Here is a 19,247-nt window from a genome sequence, read left to right as displayed (position 1 = left end):
GAAAGAATGAAGTATGCCCCCAATTTTATTTCAGGAAAAGGTTTGCTTCAGTCATCAAGAGGTTTGTGAAGTACAAGAACTCTGGAGAAGGAAAGACCCTGTAGGACAAAAATTAGGAAGCAGCTGTCTATTTTAAATTAAAAAGAGGAAAGTTAAAGTGCAGAGAGATATTATACAACATTAGCTTTCTGCACCTTAATATTATGACCTGCAGTGTCACAGGCCTCCTGTTTCCAATAATGACAACACATTAATCATCGTTAGAAATTTTAGAGGCAGACACAGCTGGAAATCTGTTATGCATAATGATAATTTAACATTAAGACAAATTCTGGGTTTCTTCCAGCACATCAGGATGAATAACCTGTTAAAAAGCAATAGACCAAACAGGAAGGGAGGAGTAGCAGCATTGTATATAAAGGATGTGTACACTTGTGAAGAAATCCATAACCTGGAGCATGAAAAGCTGATTGAGAGCATATGGGTAAAAAATGCAGGGGAGAGAAATGACAATGACCTTACTGTGGGTGTCTGCTATAGACCACCAAGCCAGACTGAAGACTTGGATGATGCCTTATTAGAGCATTCAAAAAGGAGAAAAATAGTAATCATGGGGGACTTCAACTTCCCCAATATCTGTTGGGACTCAGACTCTGCCAAGAGTGTAAGGTCTGATAAATTCCTCCATTGCCTCACTGACAATTTCATTTCTCAGAAGGTGGAAGAACCAACAAGAGGATTGTCTATCTTGGACCTGGTCCTCACCAGTAGGGAGGAATTGATTGCTGAAGTGGAAGTGCTTGGAAACTTGGGAGGAAGTGATCATGTTCTCCTGGGTTTCAGGATACAGAGGCAAGGAGAAATCGAGTGTAGTCGGACACGCACTCTGGACTTTAAGAAGGCCAATTTTGAAAAGCGGAAGGAGCTCCTGGGTGTGATCCCATGGTCAGAAATACTCAATGTGAAGGGAGTCCAAGAAGGATGGGAGTTTCTAGAAGGAGAAATGTTGAAGGCACAAATGCAGGCAATACTAACAAGAAAGAAAAGTGAGAGGCGTCAAAGAAAGCTGGTGTGGCTGCATAAGGAGCTTACAGATGAGCTGAGGGTTAAGAAGGGCATGTATAAGAAATGGAAGAAAGAGGAAATCACAGAGGAGGAGCCAACGAGTAGCCAACAGGGGGAAGGTCAGGCCGGCAAAAGCTCAGAATGAGCTCAGGCTTGCAAGAGAGGTTTAAAAAAAAGTTCATTTGGCCAAAGTAAGAGGAAAAACAAGCACGTGGTAGGTCCTCTGTGTGGGGAAGATGGAGAAATGCTATTGGATGACAGAGAAAAGGCAGAACTTCTCAACACCTACTTTACCTCTGTCTTCACCCAAAAGGAAAGTGATGCCCAACCTGGTGATAACAGAATAAGTGACATAAGGAGGGAGCTGCAGCCCAAGATAGGAAAAGAGGTAGTAAGGGAACACCTAGCTGCTTTAAATGGATTCGAATCTCCAGGGTTTGATGAGCTGCATCCAAGGGTACTAAAGGAGCTGCAGATGTAATTTCAGAGCCTTTGTCTATTATCTTTGAGAATTCTTGGAGAACAGGTGAGGTCCCTACAGACTGGAGGCGGGCAAATGTAGTCCTCATCTTCAAAAAGGGGGTAAAGGAAGACCAGGTAACTACCGACTATTGAGTTTCACATCATACCAGGGAAGGTCCTAGAACAGATAATTTAGCAGTTGAGCTGTGAGCATTTTGAAAAGGATGCTGTGATTACTAAGACCCAGCATGGGTTTCTCAAAAATAAGTCATGCTAGACCAATCTATTTTCTTTTTGTGATGGAATTACAAACTTGGTGGATCAGGGAAATGCTGTGGAGATAGTGTATCTTGATTTCAGTAAGGCTTTTGACAAAGTCCCCATGATATTCTTGTGAAGAAGCTGGTAAAATGTGGGTTGAATGAGGTAACTGTTAGGTGGATTTGTAGCTGGTTGACTGGCCGAACCCAAAGAGCACTCATTAACAGTTCCTCGTCATCCTGGGGAAAAGTGACAAGTGGGGTGCCACAGGGTTCTGTCCTGGGCCCGTTGTTGTTCAACGTCTTTATAAATGACTTGGATGAAGGAATTGAGGGGATGCTCATCAAATTTGCAGATGACACGAAACTGCAGCTAATGCCGCAGAAGACAGAATCAGAATTCAAAATGACCTTAACAGATTGGAGAACTGGGCCCAAACTAACAAAATGAATTTCAATAGGGACCAATGTAAGGTCCCTATTCATCTTAGGAAGAACCAGATGCACAAATATAGGATGGGGAACACCTGCCTTAATATGTGAAAAGGATCTCTGGGTCTTGGTGGACCACAAGCTTAACATGAGTCAATAGTGTGATGCAGCAGCAAAAAAAGCTAAAGCTATTCTAGTTTGGATCAACAGAAGTATAGTGTCCAGATCAAGGGAAGTCATAGTACCACTCTATTCTGCCTTAGTCAGACCACACTTGGAATACTGTGTCCAATTCTGGGCACCACAATTTAAGATGGATGTTGACAAGCTGGAATGTGTGCAGAGGAGCATGAACAAGATGATCAAGGGTCTGGAAACCAAGTGCTATGAGGAATGGTTGAGGGAGCTGGGTATGTTTAGCCTGGAAAAGAGGAGACTGAGAGGAGATATGACAGCCATCGTCAAATATCTGAAGGGCTGTCCCATGGAGGAGGGAGCATGCTTGTTTTCTCCTGCTCTGGAGGGTAGGACTCAAACCAATGGCCTCAAGTTGCAAGAAAGTAGATTCTGACTAAACATTTGGAAAAACTTTCTGACAGTAAGAGATACTCAGCAGTGAACAGACTCCCACGAGAGGTGGTGGCCTCTCCTTCCTTGGAGGTTTTTAAGCAGGATGCTCATCTGTCATGTATGCTTTAGCTGAGATTCCTGCATTGCAGGGGGTTGGACTAGATGACCCTTGGGTCCCTTCCAAATCTAAGATTCCATGACTCTCTGATTCTCTGATTCTAAGCATATTTTCCCCAAGTGCATTCTTTACCGAAATCCTGTCCTCCTCCTCCTCCCATTCCCCACATGCACATCTTTCAATATTTTTATTTCTAAAATTCAACTGATTTTTAGTTTAACTAAGTGAACTGCTTTTGTTTCAATGGCAAAATATTTTTATGTAAAATGTGTCATCAAAGTTCATCCCATCTGATTTGCAGGCTTTCAATTTGCTGTTAATCAGGTTCTTCTGTTCAGCTAGCAGCTGGTGCTTTCTACAGCCAAAGAATAAGGTATATGGCAACTCTTATCCAGAGTTTAAAATTTCAGCTGGAAGCTGCGCTAAGGCACTGTGGCACAGGGAGGCACAGGTCCCTCTTCCACCCACTCTCCAGCGTGCGCCCGGTCTACCATGCTACTGACTGTGGAAACTGCTCCAGGTGCGTTAGCTGAATCTGTGCATGATTCAGCTCACAATGGAGGCTGTGATGGGGGAGGGGGGTATTTGAGCACAGCCTCACTATATGCACTGCACATAATTAAAAACAATCCCAAAAGAAGCACACCTTTCTTTTTAAGCATGCATGTGTCAGAAATGGAATCATCTCAAAAGAGGTATTCTTGGATAATTTAGTTAATCATCTAAATTGTTTGTCTGTTGCTTTTCAAAATATCTGTATGACCAACCTGGTGCAGACCAAATGTGGCATCAAATGTGCCTGGGATTGGGAGCCCTGCAGAGATGCTTGGAACAGAAAACTATCCTGGGTTTCATTCGCTTAGATTCTGCCCCCCTATTGTGATGCTTTTTATGGGGAATTCTTCAACAGAAAGGAAGGGGGAAACTCCCCACCCCCCTGGATCCATTACAAATTGTTTAAATAAAAGTCTAGTGATCAATCAAAGGCACCTTTTAAAACTGATCCAAGGTTTTCTAACCAGTTCATTGGCAGGGGTTGTCAATGGGATGTCCGAGGGCATTTACCCACAGACGCCCTTCCTGGAGCACACCAGGGCCTGTTTCTGGACTGAAATTAGGCTTTACAATGACCCTATTGCCCAGCCGTGGTCAAGACACAGAGTCAAGGGCTTCAGTGTCTCCTGCTATGGAGTCCAGATCAGGTTCAGGTTCTGGATCTGTTGCCAGGCCCATCTCTAACCAGTGGTGCAGCTGCCGAGGGCGCTGCGGGGAGTCCGGAGTTGAGCTGAGTCGTCCGGGAAGAGCCGAGAGAGCCTAGCAGCAGGCAGGCAGAGCTCTTTTGCCAATGGCTCCCTCTCTGCTTATTCAGCGGCTCCGCCCCCTGCGCGCCACTGGTGTAGGGCCAGCCACGCAGCGCGCTACTCACACGAGGCTCCGTTGGCCGGCTTCAACAGTCGCCTCGGCTCGTGCAGCGATACTTGGACAGGGCCGGGGCAGGAGAGTGCTAGTCCTGTCTAGTCAAATTGCGTGGGATCAATTCCAATCTGTTACCTCCGAGGATGTGGACAGGCTGCTTGGACGAGTGAAACCAACCACCTGTCTCCTTGATCCTTGCCCATCTGGCTTATAAAAGCTAGCCGGGAAGGGCTGGGCGATGGGCTTCGTGGGGTGGTGAATGCTTCCCTCCGTGAGGGAGCCTTCCCAGACTCGCTGAAAGAGGCGGTTATCATCTTTAGATGCGGCCACGATGGCCAACTATTGCCCAGTCTCAAATCTTCCATTCTTGGGCAAGGTGATTGAGCAAGTGGTTGCTGAACAACTCCAGGCACGCCTGGAAGAAGCGGACCATTTGGATCCCTTCCAGTTGGGATTCAGGCCTCATCATGGGACTGAAACTGCCTTGGTCGCACTGGTTGATGATCTCCGGCGGGCTAGGGACAAAGGTGAGAGAGCTGTTTCCTAGTTCTGCTGGATCTCTCAGCGGCGTTTGACACCATCGACCATAACATCCTTCTGGACCGTCTTGAGGGGCTGGGAGCTGGGGGCACTGTTATACAGTGGTTCCGCTCCTTCCTCCTGGGCCGTGTTCAGAAAGTGGTGTTGGGGGATGAGTGTTCAGACCCCTGGGCTCTCACTTGTGGGGTGCCTCAGGGTTCTGTCCTCTCCCCCATGCTTTTCAACATCTACATGCAGCCGCTGGGAGAGATCATCAGGGGGTTTGGGCTGGGTGTTCATCAGTATGCAGATGACACGCAGCTCTACCTCTCTTTCAAATCAGAACCAGTGAAGGCAGTGAAGGTCCTGTGTGAGTATCTGGAGGCGGTTGGAGGACGGATGGCGGCTAACAGATTGAGATTGAATCCTGACAAGACAGAAGTACTGTTTCTGGGGGACAGGAGGCGGGCAGGTGTGGAGGATTCCCTGGTCCTGAATGGGGTAACTGTGCCCCTGAAGGACCAGGTGTGCAGCCTGGGAGTCATTTTGGACTCACAGCTGTCCATGGAGGCACAGGTTAAATCAGTGTCCAGGGCAGCTGTGTACCAGCTCCATCTGGTACGTAGGCTGAGACCCTATCTGCCTGCAGACTGTCTCACCAGAGTGGTGCATGCTCTGGTTATCTCCCGCTTGGACTACTGCAATGCACTCTACGTGGGGCTACCTTTGAAGGTGACCCGGAAACTACAACTAATCCAGAACACAGCAGCCAGACTGGTGACTGGGAGCGGCTGCCGAGACCATATAACACCAGTCTTGAAAGACCTACATTGGCTCCCAGTACGTTTCCGAGCACAATTCAAAGTGTTGGTGCTGACACTGAGGTCCAGCACCGAGGGCCTTCTGGCGGTTCCCTCACTGCGACAAGCCAAGTTACAGGGAACCAGGCAGAGGGCCTTCTCGGTAGTGGTGCCCGCCCTGTGGAACGCCCTCCCACCAGATGTCAAAGAGAAAAACAACTACCAGACTTTTAGAAGACATCTGAAGGCAGCCCTGTTTAGGGAAGCTTTTAATGTTTGATGTATCACAGTATTTTAATATGCTTTTGGAAGCCGCCCAGAGTGGTTGGGGAAGCCCAGCCAGATGGGCGGGGTATAAATAATAAATTATTATTGTTATTATTTGTGCACCCGACCTTGCAGCCTCCACCGCCCGCCGCCGACTCGGGACTCAGGCTCCGGCTGCTGCTTAGGAGCGCCAAGCAGGAGGCGTTGAGGCGCTGCCAGTCTGCGCAGAGGCTGAGTGCGCCCGGCCTTGCAGCCTCCGCTGCCTGCCACCTCAGGAGTCGGGCTCCTGCTGCTCAACAGCCAAGCAGCCGGGGCGTAGTAAAGGGGGGGCGGTGACCAATTATCAAGGAACAATTACTGCCCTACTAGGGCGGTTCATAAAAAACTGTTTTTTAGAAAATGCCTACTCCAAAGGTCTTATCTTACTACACTAGGGATTATATAGCTACATATGAAATTTCATGCATATCAGTTAGTATCTTGACCCTCCTCCATGAAAATAGCTGTTTACTTAGCCGTTTTCCTATGTTGTGAAGGCTGAAATTTCAACAAAGCATGTGCCTTTGCTAGACTCTTTTCAGGCACCTGCTAAAAGCATTCTTCTTAAGGCAAGCATACCTGGATGCTTAGGAAGCTGAAGTAATTTTAATCTTAATATTTTAGCTTTTGTACGTTTTAAAGTAGGATTGTTATTTTTTCCTGATTTTACTGCTGTGATTTTTTTTTTTTGGTTTTTTAAAATAAATTTTATTAAATAAATAAACAAACAATAAATATAAATAAAATACCACAAGCCAAAACACAATCCATCCTGTAGATTTAAGTATCTGTCCATAGTCACCTGCTTGTTATCAGAGGCTCAGATAACGTAAAACCATTTTTGCAGGTGAAAAAAACACAATGGGGGGGAGGTGACAAGAAATTTTCTGCACCGGGTACCACTTCATAGAATCATAGAATCATAGAGTTGGAAGAGACCACAAGGGCCATCGAGTCCAACCCCCTGCCAAGCAGGAAACACCATCAGAGCACTCCTGACATATGGTTGTCAAGCCTCTGCTTAAAGACCTCCAAAGAAGGAGACTCCACCACACTCCTTGGCAGCAAATTCCACTGTCGAACAGCTCTTACTGTCAGGAAGTTCTTCCTAATGTTTAGGTGGAATCTTCTTTCTTGTAGTTTGGATCCATTGCTCCGTGTCCGCTTCTCTGGAGCAGCACTTGACCTTCCTAGGCCTCTGCTGGCCTGTGCGCACCTCAGCCTGCCTAGAGGCTGTGTGCTTCCCACTAGGCGCACAGCCCAGCCTTGCCTCCGCCACCCTCCGCCTGCCCAGAGTCCAAGGCGGAGCAAGGGAGGCGTTGAGGTGGCCGGCCTAGATCCCTCAGACGTGCAGTCATGTACTCAAGCCCTTGCCACTGAGGAGCCATCCTTCAGCCCACCGGGTCTCACCTGGTGAATGGGGCTTGGGCCACAGGGCACATACCAAACTTTCTGTGGGATGGCCACCCCTGGAGCCCTTTCCAGTGACTGCCACAGAGAAGCCCGTTTATTTATTTCTTGGAGTATTTTAATCATAAGATCACAGAACTGGATGGTTGGAAGGGACCCCAGTAGACAGGCTTTTTCGAGCCTAACTACAGTGCAGGTAGGTGATTTCAGGGCTGTTGCCAGCCTCTTCCCTGCTGTGCCCCGCTCACCACAATTATGCTTCAAAGAAGCAATTTATTGGCTTTAGTAGAAACCATTTATGGGCTGGGTGGGTGTAGTTGTGGTGTGTGCATAGTGCCCAGAGCATTTATTTTCCGGTTTGTATAAGCTTCTGAGGTAATGGAAAGTCAACTCCAATTTTTAAAAAAGTTACGCCACAAATAACATCCCGCTCTATTCTTTGGAGCTAAATAGTAACTCTGTTTCTGGGAAGTGGCACAGTGCCAATCTCTCATTCTTTACTACTGAATTTGGCTGGTGTTTACTTACAGGGTCTACAGCTCCAGTGAGTTACATACAACAACTGGGCACCTTAATTACTGCTGTGTAGGACAGGCGCTGAAAACAGACACATTATGTGACAAATGCCTCTCTGCACTGCACTGGCCTCCAGTTCAGATAGCCAGTACAGGCAGTCCCATGGAGAGAGCTCTCTTCCTGTCTGTAATTCTGTTACCACAATTCCTCAAAGCATGTCTAAACTACTACTCTGTTTTCAGGGAATAAGCCAGGAGCATGAATGCTTGGGGGAATCTGGCGTGAAGGCTGCTGTTGTTAAAAAATAAACATTATTGTTTCATTCATGAATCACTTCCTATGAGATAACTCAAAAGCAATTAACATAAATAAAACAATTTTTAAAACAAAAAGCCAATTACATACAAAACTATTCAAAAAAACTACCAAAAACTATTACAATATAAAAAATCAATTTCAAATCCAATGCAGATATGAACGTGGATACCAATATCCACTTATAAGACTCGCTGATAGAGAAAAGTCTTCAACAAGTACCTAAAGGGCACTAAGATATGGCATTTGTGTGACATGTGATGGGTAACTTCCTCCGACACCATCGTGCAGAACAGACTTCCTAAGAAGAGGGTGTCTGCAGGATACAGTGGCTGACGGGGCAGATGAGATGACCTCTTAGGTTTCCTGCTCCCTCTCTAGATGGTCCTTTCTTCACCAGCAACCTGAACCACGTTGAGCTTGGGAACCTTTTCCAATGGGACCATGGCATTATTCTGCTACAGGACAGGTCGGTGGCAGTCCAGACATCATGTCTGAAGAAAAATACCATTGAGCGCAAATCACTGGAATTGTTCATCCTGGAATTGTATGCTGCTAAACATAAACCGAATGCCAGCAAGATGTGGAGGAAGCAACAATCATGGAAATCTTTCATATTCATATTTTTCACCAGACCATATGTCATCTCTTTTTTTCCTAGAAAAATAGGTACCGGAACTCATAATGAAGTTGTTACAGTAAGTGTTACACTTTTTAACCCCCCCCCCCCCAAAAGAGGTTCGGGTACTGCGTACCCTTGAGTACACCCTGGGGGGGGGGAAGCAGTGTCTATGTGTCATTTCATTTTGGCTTCCGCTGCTAGTCAAAAACTGCTGCTACAAGGTGCAGTCCCAAACCACAGTATTTGAGGGGTCATCTGGTAAGAACTGACAGTAGTTAAGTGTGTCAGACTTGCACTATTAATTATTGTTTCCTTCTAGTTTTATGACTCTCTGTTATTACCTACATTTTTTACTTTTATACCATGCACACCATAAACTTTTAATAAAATTATGTTACTCTCTCTCTCTCTCTCTCTCTATATATATATATATATCAGTCTACTACTGCCACAAGATTAGTCTACTACTGCCTGAAGATTAGTTTCCACTCATAATAATAATAATAATAATAATAATAATAATAATAATACAGTGGTACCTCAGGTTACATACGCTTCAGGTTACATACGCTTCAGGTTACAGACTCTGCTAACCCAGAAATAGTGCTTTAGGTTAAGAACTTTGCTTCAGGATGAGAACAGAAATCATGCAACGGTGGCGCCGCGGCAGCAGGAGGCCCCATTAGCTAAAGTGGTGCTTCAGGTTAAGAACAGGTTCAGGTTAAGAACGGACCTCTGGAACGAATTAAGTACTTAACCTGAGGTACCACTGTACAAGCTGTTTTGTTTCCCTCTGTTGGCAGATAGACTTCCCTGTTAGTTCTCCACTCAAGCTAAAAGCAAGAGAGTGACAGAAAGATGAATCTAGTTTCAGGAAGGTTTACAGGCTTTATTTGAATTAGCACAGTTTCTTCAAGTTGGCAATTAAAAAAATTGCTGGATATCGAAGTAATCTGCGTCATCAACATCTGCAGATACATTCACACCTTGTGTAATTAGTTGGCTTCAGATTATGTGTTGACCAAAATACTTTAAAAAAATAAAAACGGTTCACATCTGAACTGGGATTCAACACAGCATGAAATGATTGCAGGCATTTAATAAATGCAGTGAATCACATTATTGTTCATCTAGCCATATGGAAGTTCTGAGTTCTGAGTCATGCTAGCTATGAATCTTGGCTGCCCTGTATGGAAAGTAAGTAAAGATTAAGCAACCACCCAATAAAAATAGCATGTTATGTTCATTGCTTATTTTAAGAAAGGGAGAAAAATAAGAGAGAAAAGACACAGTGGTACAATCTGGTTTGCAAAAGGAAGTTGGGCAGAAATACTGATTGTGACATTTGCACAATTATTACCTGTTTAGAACAGAGTATGTTGAATTGTGTAATACAAGCCAATGATCTAACAATCTAAGTGATAACAACATTCACTGGTCAATGATTTTCTCCACATATTTGCTCAAATGCAATATTAATGCCAACTATCAAGCATCTACAACAGCAAGGAGATGTTCACAATCAAGCAACTGGTCAGTATTTACAGGAGTTTATAATCTAAAACAGATGATACACGAAGAAAGTAGGACTGCAGCTGAAGAATGGAAAGTGCAGCTTGCTTTGATTTATCTAACTTGTATATCACTTTTTACTAAAAAAATAAAGTCTCCATGATGTAATTTACAATGCAATGAAGTGTAATAAAAATACATTAAACCAAGCAAAATATCAAAACAAAAATGATGACCAAAACGCATACGACAGCCTGGACTGAGGATTCCTCCTCTCCATAAAGGGGTTCCCTCAATAAAGCTGGTAAGAGGGGCTTCCGTGGCTGAAGAGGCAGATGGACCTTTGCGTGGATGGAACTGAGGAAAGCTGTGACAGAAGCAGCTTAGAGCGGATGCTGGTGGGAAGAGGGGTGGAGCATGGCAACGCCTAGTAACACCACCACTTTGGTCCGACACAACTAGTGTAAATAGGACTTTAACCTGCTTTAAACTACTGTTCTCTCCCTCAGAGAGACATAATTATAGAGCAGTTTTCTCCAGTCATGTTACAAATGAGAGGTGGGGGGAATAAAGTGGGAAAGCTGAAGGGCTTTTCTTGCCTCAAAAGGGCTGTTGAAGAGGGCTTCACAGAACCCCCTTTGCTTCTCCAACCCCAGCATATTCCATACCTCTTTGATCCGTTTGACTAAAGCATTCTGGTCAAAGGCAACCGCTTCTGCGCATTGGTGAAGGTGGTCTTGGTATCGCAGGCAGAGCTGTAGAACTTGCTGAGAATCCAGTTTCTCCAGTTTTATGTTGGTAGGAGCTGTCTGCCCACTGAGAAGACCTAGAAGAAAATTGACAGCAAAGGAATTTACTAAAATGGCTAACAGCAGAACTAGCAAAGGGATTGGTGTGATCAAAAACAAAACACATGTAACAGCATCTCCACATAAATCCCCAGTTGTAATCAGCCTGTTCTTAGTGCCATTTACTATGTTACACAAAGACAAATCCAGAAGCAGCTCAACAGCTTACTGGTGATCTATCATGTAGGATACAAAGGCCTTCAAAGCACCTTGCAGGCAGCAAGACACTGCTAAAATGGAGGGGGGGGGGGCTTCATCTTGATCAGGAAGGCGTTTGCACTGCGTTAGATGTGGGAAACCTGCCTGCAATGGGAACTTGAGTAAACCTGATACTGTATACGCAGCTTACACAAAATTGAACACTACCCTCTGCCCATCAGCTCATGTCCCCCACCCATCAGAGTGATGTCAGCTGACTGTCCGGGGGGTGGGGGCATGGTATTGAAAAAATGACCTGATGGACTAAACACCTCCGAATCACCACAATGATTTTGTCTAACTCCCTTTTCCTTTCTCTCTTTCCTTCCAGCCAGTGCATGAAGGGCCACTCTGTGTGTTGCAAAACTATTATTGTGACTCCAAAGAAACCAGACCATTTCTGCTGGGGTGGTGTTCTTGCCTGTTTGCAGCATTTATTTCTTTATTGTGTTTTACTGTGTTTTGTCAGGCCACATGTTGTATACAGTGGTACCTCTGGATGCGAATGGGATCCATTCCGAAGCCCCGTTCGCATCCAGAAGCGAACACAACCCGCGTGCGTGCAGGTCGCGATTCGCCTCTTCCGCACATGCGCGTGACGTCATTTTGACCGTCTGTGCATGCGCGAACGGCAAAACCCGGAAGTAACGTGCTCCATTACTTCCGGGTCACCGCAGCGCACAACCCAAAAATACTTATCCCGAAGCTATTTCAACTCGAGGTATAACTATTGCTTTGGGCAGAACTCTCTGGAAACGAGTGACTGACACTTCGCTAGTAATTACTCATCATGCATGTAAAAATCTTCCATTAGGAATACAGTAAGCCCACAACTGATGCACATTTAACTTGTGTGCATTCAGCTATACACATATGGCAAAAAATGTAAAAAAGGGGGGAAGCAAAAGAGGGTGGAGTTTTGTTTTTTTTTAAAAAAAGGCTTTGCCAATCCCGCCCATCATTGAACCCAATGCGCTTTGACTACAAGATTTTGGCTTTAGGAGCAAACCCCAGGACATCACCCCACGTAATTTGCAAGCATGCTCTACTCATGCTGCTAGAAAAAAATGTTGAAATTGTTGCCTCTTACATTAACAGGAGAACAGTAACACTATTTCCTTGCTTTATTCGTTTTTTAAAACAGCAACGTATTCTCAGCTTTTCCAAGTGTCTATTTGCAATCATATTCTGGGAGGCAGAGACAACATGGGTGGCTGAATTATAAAAAGGAAAAGCCATGCAGAAGGTCTGCTAACAATCATATTCCATTTCCCCTCCCCTTCCCCACATTCAATAGTCATAAAGCTGTTTTACTCTCTCACACACAGCACCTCTGGCTATTCAGTTTCTAAATAAAGAGTGAGGTAGTTTAGACTATTTATTCCCAATCCAGTGTGCTGTTAGAGAAGTGCTGGTGCCACGTAAATTAAATTACATATTTAAAAAGCCTCTTGAGGGCCCACCCACAGAAGAGGGTGCCTGCTGTGTCCCTACATCATATACTGCACTTCTCTACCCTAATTGCCTACACTGAATCTTCCCTTCCTGGGATCAAGTAATTCTTCCCCAACCAATTCTTCCTGAGTAGTTCTTCCTGAGTCCAGTCAGGAAGCACTCCGCCATCCCTTCCAGGGAAACACAGAGAGGGCTCTTTTGGGGGAGTCTAATTTGTACTTTACCTTTACTCACAAAGTAAACGGCTGTGGGGGCAAATGTGAAACTGTGCATGCAAAATTTAATTCAAGGGGCAAAACTCCCCGGGAAGCACTGGAAGCTTAAGGAAAATAAAAACCTGTGCCACCAGGTGCCTGATCTGCAGCTAGGAACATCGCCTGGCTGTGAGGAATGAAGGCCGCTCTCCGCAAGGCCCTTTCCACCTGGCCTAGGGGGCGAGGCCCACACTTACCAGCCCCACTGAAGAGGCTCCTCATGGGGCTGGAGGAATATCGCCTGGCTGTGGGGGGGTGTAGGCCGCTCCCCGCAAGGCCCTTTCCACCTGGACTTCGGAGTTAGGCCCACACTTACCAGCCCCACTATGTTAAATATGTATTCTGTGGTTGACCTCCTTTGTAATGTTTTATTTTGAAATCTTTAAGAAAATATTTTAGTTTTCTGTTATGTTGCTTTGACTGTATACTCTGTATACAGAGTATACAGATTCTTTTATTTATGTTTTATTGAATTAATATGCTGTAAACCACTCTGAGAGTTTGCTTAAAAATATAAAGCAGTATAGAAATTTTAAAAATAAAACAAATAAAAATAAAACTAGTTTGCCAAACAGCCACTGGGGAGCTGCTCGTGTACCCTTCCCCTTGAACTTCCGCAAATGCCTTGCTGTCATGGCTTTACAGATACTGCTCCGCCACTCTCTCTTGTTTGGCTTGGCATCTCTCGGTGTGTGTCTGGATGCCTGTCTGTAACTTGGTGGCAGCTGCTGGTTTTGCGTTCCCGGGCTTCCACTTGCCAGTGCAGACACCTGACGTGCCTAACGGCCATAATTGCGTTGCTGCTCACAGGGTGCATATAGGAAAGTTTTAAGGGGCTTTGGGGTCTGTGCCTCATCTCACAAAGGAGAAAGTGACAAAGCAGAAAAATTCTTTAGGAGCAGGGGCTTCTCAGGCCCAGATGCCAGAGGCTGGCTCAAGCTATCAGGTGGCCAGCTGACTACTCACAAACGGCAATTGCCATGAGTTTCATAAGCCTGGCAAAATTTTGCTGTTGAATTTTGGCAATTTTGCTGGAGTGGAGACTTAAATCAGGGCAGCCCCCAAAATATCACCGGACAAGAACCACAAAGAATTATGCAACTTTAAGTAGGGAATTCTGTGCCATGGTTATACTATGGCGTAGAAAGACAGCAAAAGCATCCCTAATTTTTGTATATTTATGTACTCAAAGCCTGCAAACAAAGCAAACAAAGCAAGCTGCTTTTTTGTATATAATATGTTCAAACAAGAATTATGTCTGCAATGTTATCCAGTCCTCCTTGATTCCTTTCCCTGCCCCCTTCCTTCACCCCCTCCCTGCTTCTCATGTTATGCTGTTTGTGCAGAGGGGGGGGGGGGAAGAGCCCTACTCTTGCCAAGAGTGACCTCAGCTCATTCTTATTTGGTGATACACAGGAGAATTTCACTCAAGCAAACATTTGCAAAGTTTCAAAGTCTCAAGGTTATTGGCATCTTGTTGCTGGCTACATTTGCTGCTTCTTTTTCATTATTCTTTACTTGGTTTGCTCATGCAAGAAGTCATTATACTGGAAGAAGCATTAAAAATAAAGAGGTGACACTTTCAGGTCCCTGCACCAGTCTTTAGGAGACGCCTTTTGTCAGGAATTAGGACTCGTTCCCCCCTCGCCCCCCCCAACAGCAAGTGTGACTTTTGAGTCTTTTTGCATAAGGAATGTGCAATACTGAAGCAAGAGATGGTCAAAAATGCAATACAGGATTACACCCAAGATTAAAACTATCAAATAAATCACCCTCCCTATGAACAACATTTTTACAAGAGTCAAACTGTCAGAGAACTGCCATCGCCTCAGAGGCAAGAGATAGAAGGGCAGTTGTGTCACAGGGAGCCTCCGAAAATCTTGCGAAGCAGTTCCTCTTCTGGGGAGGAGGAAAGCCCCACCTCCAGTGGAGAAGAGAGGCAAGGACCAGAGGATGCTAGGGAGAGCCTCAACACCGCTCCTGAGCAAGCCAAGAGGAGGGAAGCACGCCCTTGCCATTGCCCGTCCTGCGCAGGGAGGGGCGGAAACGTCTGGGGGTAACGAAACTTTTATGTTGGGGGAGGTACAAAAACAGACCACTCCCGGATTCTGCTAGCGACTGAGCCAGACATGAACTTATGACGCTCTTTACTGTAAATAGTTTGCACCAAAATAAAGCCTGTAAAAGACAGGCCGGAGTCCTGCCTGGTTACTCTTGAGCAACCGCAACAGCCATCTGACACAAACCAAATCATTTTATGCAAGTGCAAAATAGAGTTATGAAGTCCCTACAAGATGACACAGCAAAGGAACTGGTCACTATTCATTTGCACATTTAAACAGCAACAAGCCTAAAATAAATACCTAAAAATTTGACTAGAGGCAGAACATTTAAGGCTCATCATAATTATGACCATATTTCCAGCACACTACAAAACTGATTTAGTAGTTTCTCACTAACTTGGTAAATCTGTGTCTGGGCTGTACCACTTCTGACTGTTCATATGACTGAATGTTCTTTCATAAAAAAATATCCTCCACAGAACTCTAGATGGGGGGGGGGGCAGAATGGTTTGAGCTAGCTTTCTATTTGCAAGGACTCTTTCTCTTTTTGCATGGAGAGCACTGAACTGTGTGGGGCCACAGCTGCAGGCTGAAGGTGTACAGTTCAGACACAGCCATGACAGCAGATGAACAACACAAGAACAGCAAGAGGTTGTGCATCCTTGTCTTCTATTGCTACAACAGCCCCCAGCCACACACACTGCTTGTCAGGTAACAATTCTGGACATGTACAGGTTCTCTGACTATGTAGATCTGTCAGGATGAGACTTGCTGGATGCAAAAGAAAATTAAGAGGGGTATTACTGTCATGATCATATCAAGGTCCCTTGCAGGCACATGATAAATTGTGCAGCAAGTTTTAGCGAAATGTCTCAATTTTTATTGTATAGGTAGCAAAATACTCCTACAATGCCATACTTAACGAGTAAACTAAAATTTTGGTGAAATGAAAGGCAATATCACCTGCCGCAGAAGAATTTAAATCTTTCTTGCAGGAAAACTGTCTAAGGGCAGAGATGCAGGCAGATGGGTGAGGGAGTGCAGCTCAGGGGTTTAATGATCACAACAGAAATACTGAGAAAAACTTTCTCCATCAGCACTCTCTCTCTCTCTCTGTGTGCATTCTGCTAAGGCAGGAACACTACTAGCCTAGGGAGAATGAGCAGAATTTCAATATATACAATGCATAAGCTTCAGAGGGCAAAGTGACATTTCTTCAGAATCAGGTTGGCTTCAACCCTCAGAAGTCTGAAACTAACACCAACAGGGATACATTTTGACTTCAGCAGCACACCAAAAAGCCAGCATCTTTTCACATCTTTGTACAAGTTGTTACACTCTTAAGTTTTTAACACAAGAGCTGCTATATCTTCTTTTTTGCCCCCTTTGCGGTTAACAAGAGTCCTGGGAGAGGAGGAAGTTAATCTAAATCAGAGGAAGCACTTTAAGTTTTGCAACATCAATTTGGCACTGTCTTCATCTATCCCTTCATTCCCTCACAGAACCATAGAATTGGAAGGGACCACAAAGGTCATCTAGTCCAAACCCCTGCAATGAAGGAATCTTTGACCCAATGTGGGGCTCGAACCCACAACCGAGCTCTACTGCTACATTGCCTGAGCTATCCCAGGCCCGGCCATGATGCTGCCTGGAAGGTCTGGAAATGTTATCTGAGTGGTCCCACTATCAGCCCATTTCAAACCGCACTGTTTCATTGGCATTAGAGCCTTTGCACTGTGGCCTCTGCAAGCAAGCCAATATTCAATGGTTCAATGCCCTATGGCAAGGGACCCCAACAATTCAAAATGTTTTTCGATTAGGAATGTCATCAATGGAGGAACAGAAGAGAAAGATTAGGAATTGACAACATGCTATTAACTGCTAACCCCCCCCCCCAATGTATCTATACAGATTAGGGGCTTATGGGTTGGTTGGTTTCTTTTAATTGACCCATTCTTTAAGATGCAGAATCAAATCATATATAAGAAAAGGGAAGCTGTGATTGGAAATATTTAGGATTCACAAAATCTCTAGGAAACTACAGAAATGCAATGTATGTATCTGGCAAATGATCGAGATTCACTTGGCTTGGTATACGCCCTGAAAATAGTTTCGCAGCTTCAAACTTCTGAGGTTGGTATGGCTGCATTTTTTATAGCTTTGTTAATAATCCTTTGAACTAGAGGTTTTCATAGATTTTTTTTTAACTTGCCTTTTGAGGTTTTATAAGACTGCTTTTCCTTAGCAGCAATTTGTGTGCCACACACACTTTTTATAAAGTCAATGGATTATTAGGGCATCCCTTCAAAAAAAAAAAAAAAAAACAGGAGCCAAAAAAAACTTAAACTCATAAAACTCCTTAAACTTATACAACAAAAAAGAAGGGAAATTGACTCTCTAGAAATCAATAAAACAATGATTAACATCCTATACTCTAAACAATGCTTTTACGAATATAGAGGGAAGAACTCCAGACTATTAGCAAATAGATGCAGGAAAAAAATCACTCAAAACAGGAATACACTGTGTCACTTAAAAAGACGGTAATAAGGCATCCTCCAGCAAAGAAATAACCTCAGAATTTTATGCCAACCTATACACCTCCTGCAACCCAACAGAACAAGAAATCAGAAGACTCCTAACAGGGCTGACCATGCCAACCTTATCTGCAGAGGAACAAGAATTCACGGAGAGCCCTCTCACCCCAGAGGCAATAGAGACGGTACTCAAAAACCTGAAACCACACAAAGCCCCAGGCCCGAATGGCTGTACAGCAGAATTATAGGGGGGAAATCAAAGAACCCCTGATGCCTTACATGACCCGCCTATTTAACGACATCAATAAAAAGGGCCCCCTCCCCAAAACCTGGGCCTCTTCCAAAATAGTCTCTATCCCAAAAGCACTCAAAGATAGCCTCAAAATAGAATCATACAAACCAATCTCATTGATAAACCAAGACTACAAGATATTCACATCAATCTAACCACCTAAAAATCTTCCTCCACAAACTTATCACCCCAGATCAGGCAGGCTTTGTTCCTGGTTGCAACGTAACAGACCCCAGGAGGAAACTATTGAATCTGGTAGAACACAGCAAAACGACCAAACTCCCACTGGCAATCAGGTCCCTAGACATATTTAAAGCCTTTGATTGCTTAGAGTTGAAATATCTATTAGCAGTATTAACTAACATGAAATTTGGGCCCAACTTCCTACAAATTTACTCTCAAACCTAAGCAAAATGCAGAATTAACAATATGGACTCCAATACCATAGCAATCCCAAGAGGCACAAGACAGGGATGCCCACTGTCTCCCTTCCTATTCATCTTGGCCCTGGAACCCCTTGCAATCCAACTCTGAGCAGCCCCAGATATCAAGGGTGTGGAAATAAAAGGTAAAACCTATAAACTAGGGTCGCAGGTCAACCTGATGGTCACGACACCAGACCCCATAAACACAGCAACTCAACACATCCGCAATGGTGTCGGGCCTGCAAGTAAACTTTGCAAAAACTGAGGCTATGTGCTTCAACACACACACACACACCGCATACCCAAAAGGAATTCACCAACATCACAAAGATAAAACTTTGCCGCACCAAATTCAGGTACCTAGGGGTTCAAATAACCAGAAACCTCAACAAATTATACCTCCACAATTACAAGCCCCTGTGGCGACAAATCAACAGTTACTTGAGGAAATGGAACAGTGCCAACTTCACCTTCTCAGACAAAATAGCCATGATCAAAATGATCACTCTCTCAAAGCTAACCTATTGATTCCAAATCCTCCCAATCTGGATTCCTCCAACCAATTCCAGAAGTGGCAGAAAAAACTACACTCGTTTATTTTATCACACAAAGAGCCAAGAATAAGCCCTAAATACCTGCACCTCGCCTCTTCAGAAGGAGGATAGGGAATCCCCAACACGGAATTATGTTACATCGCCAACCAAGTATACCACGTAATCCCGTATATTCTAGAAAACGAGTCTTGGAAGGGTCTTGGAGAGAGACACCGTTGAAAACATCTCCACAACAGCACACCCATTTCTCCAAAACAAACTAAAGAAAATCCCCACAACACTGAACAGATTCACACAG

At 44.5% G+C, this 19,247-nt stretch overlaps 1 protein-coding gene and 1 long non-coding RNA gene across 4 annotated transcripts in view; one reads left to right on the top strand and one right to left on the bottom strand.

The window, feature by feature from the left end:
• LOC310677779 overlaps positions 1-19,247 on the top strand; it is a 104,264-nt gene that overhangs the window by 65,057 nt on the left and 19,960 nt on the right. The window lies entirely within an intron of this gene.
• Positions 1-19,247, bottom strand: part of BORCS5 (BLOC-1 related complex subunit 5) — a 36,553-nt gene that overhangs the window by 10,762 nt on the left and 6,544 nt on the right. For all 3 annotated transcript variants that reach the window (XM_083440971.1, XM_083440972.1, XM_083440970.1), the window contains one exon: positions 10,992-11,149. In XM_083440971.1, coding sequence (XP_083297097.1) covers positions 10,992-11,149 — 158 coding nt within the window. The remainder of the gene's footprint in view (positions 1-10,991; positions 11,150-19,247) is intronic.

The sequence above is a fragment of the Podarcis tiliguerta genome (genome assembly GCF_965153285.1).
Source record: "Podarcis tiliguerta genome assembly, chromosome: 5".
Classification (NCBI taxonomy): domain Eukaryota; kingdom Metazoa; phylum Chordata; class Lepidosauria; order Squamata; family Lacertidae; genus Podarcis; species Podarcis tiliguerta.
This window is presented reverse-complemented; position numbering and strand designations above follow the sequence as displayed.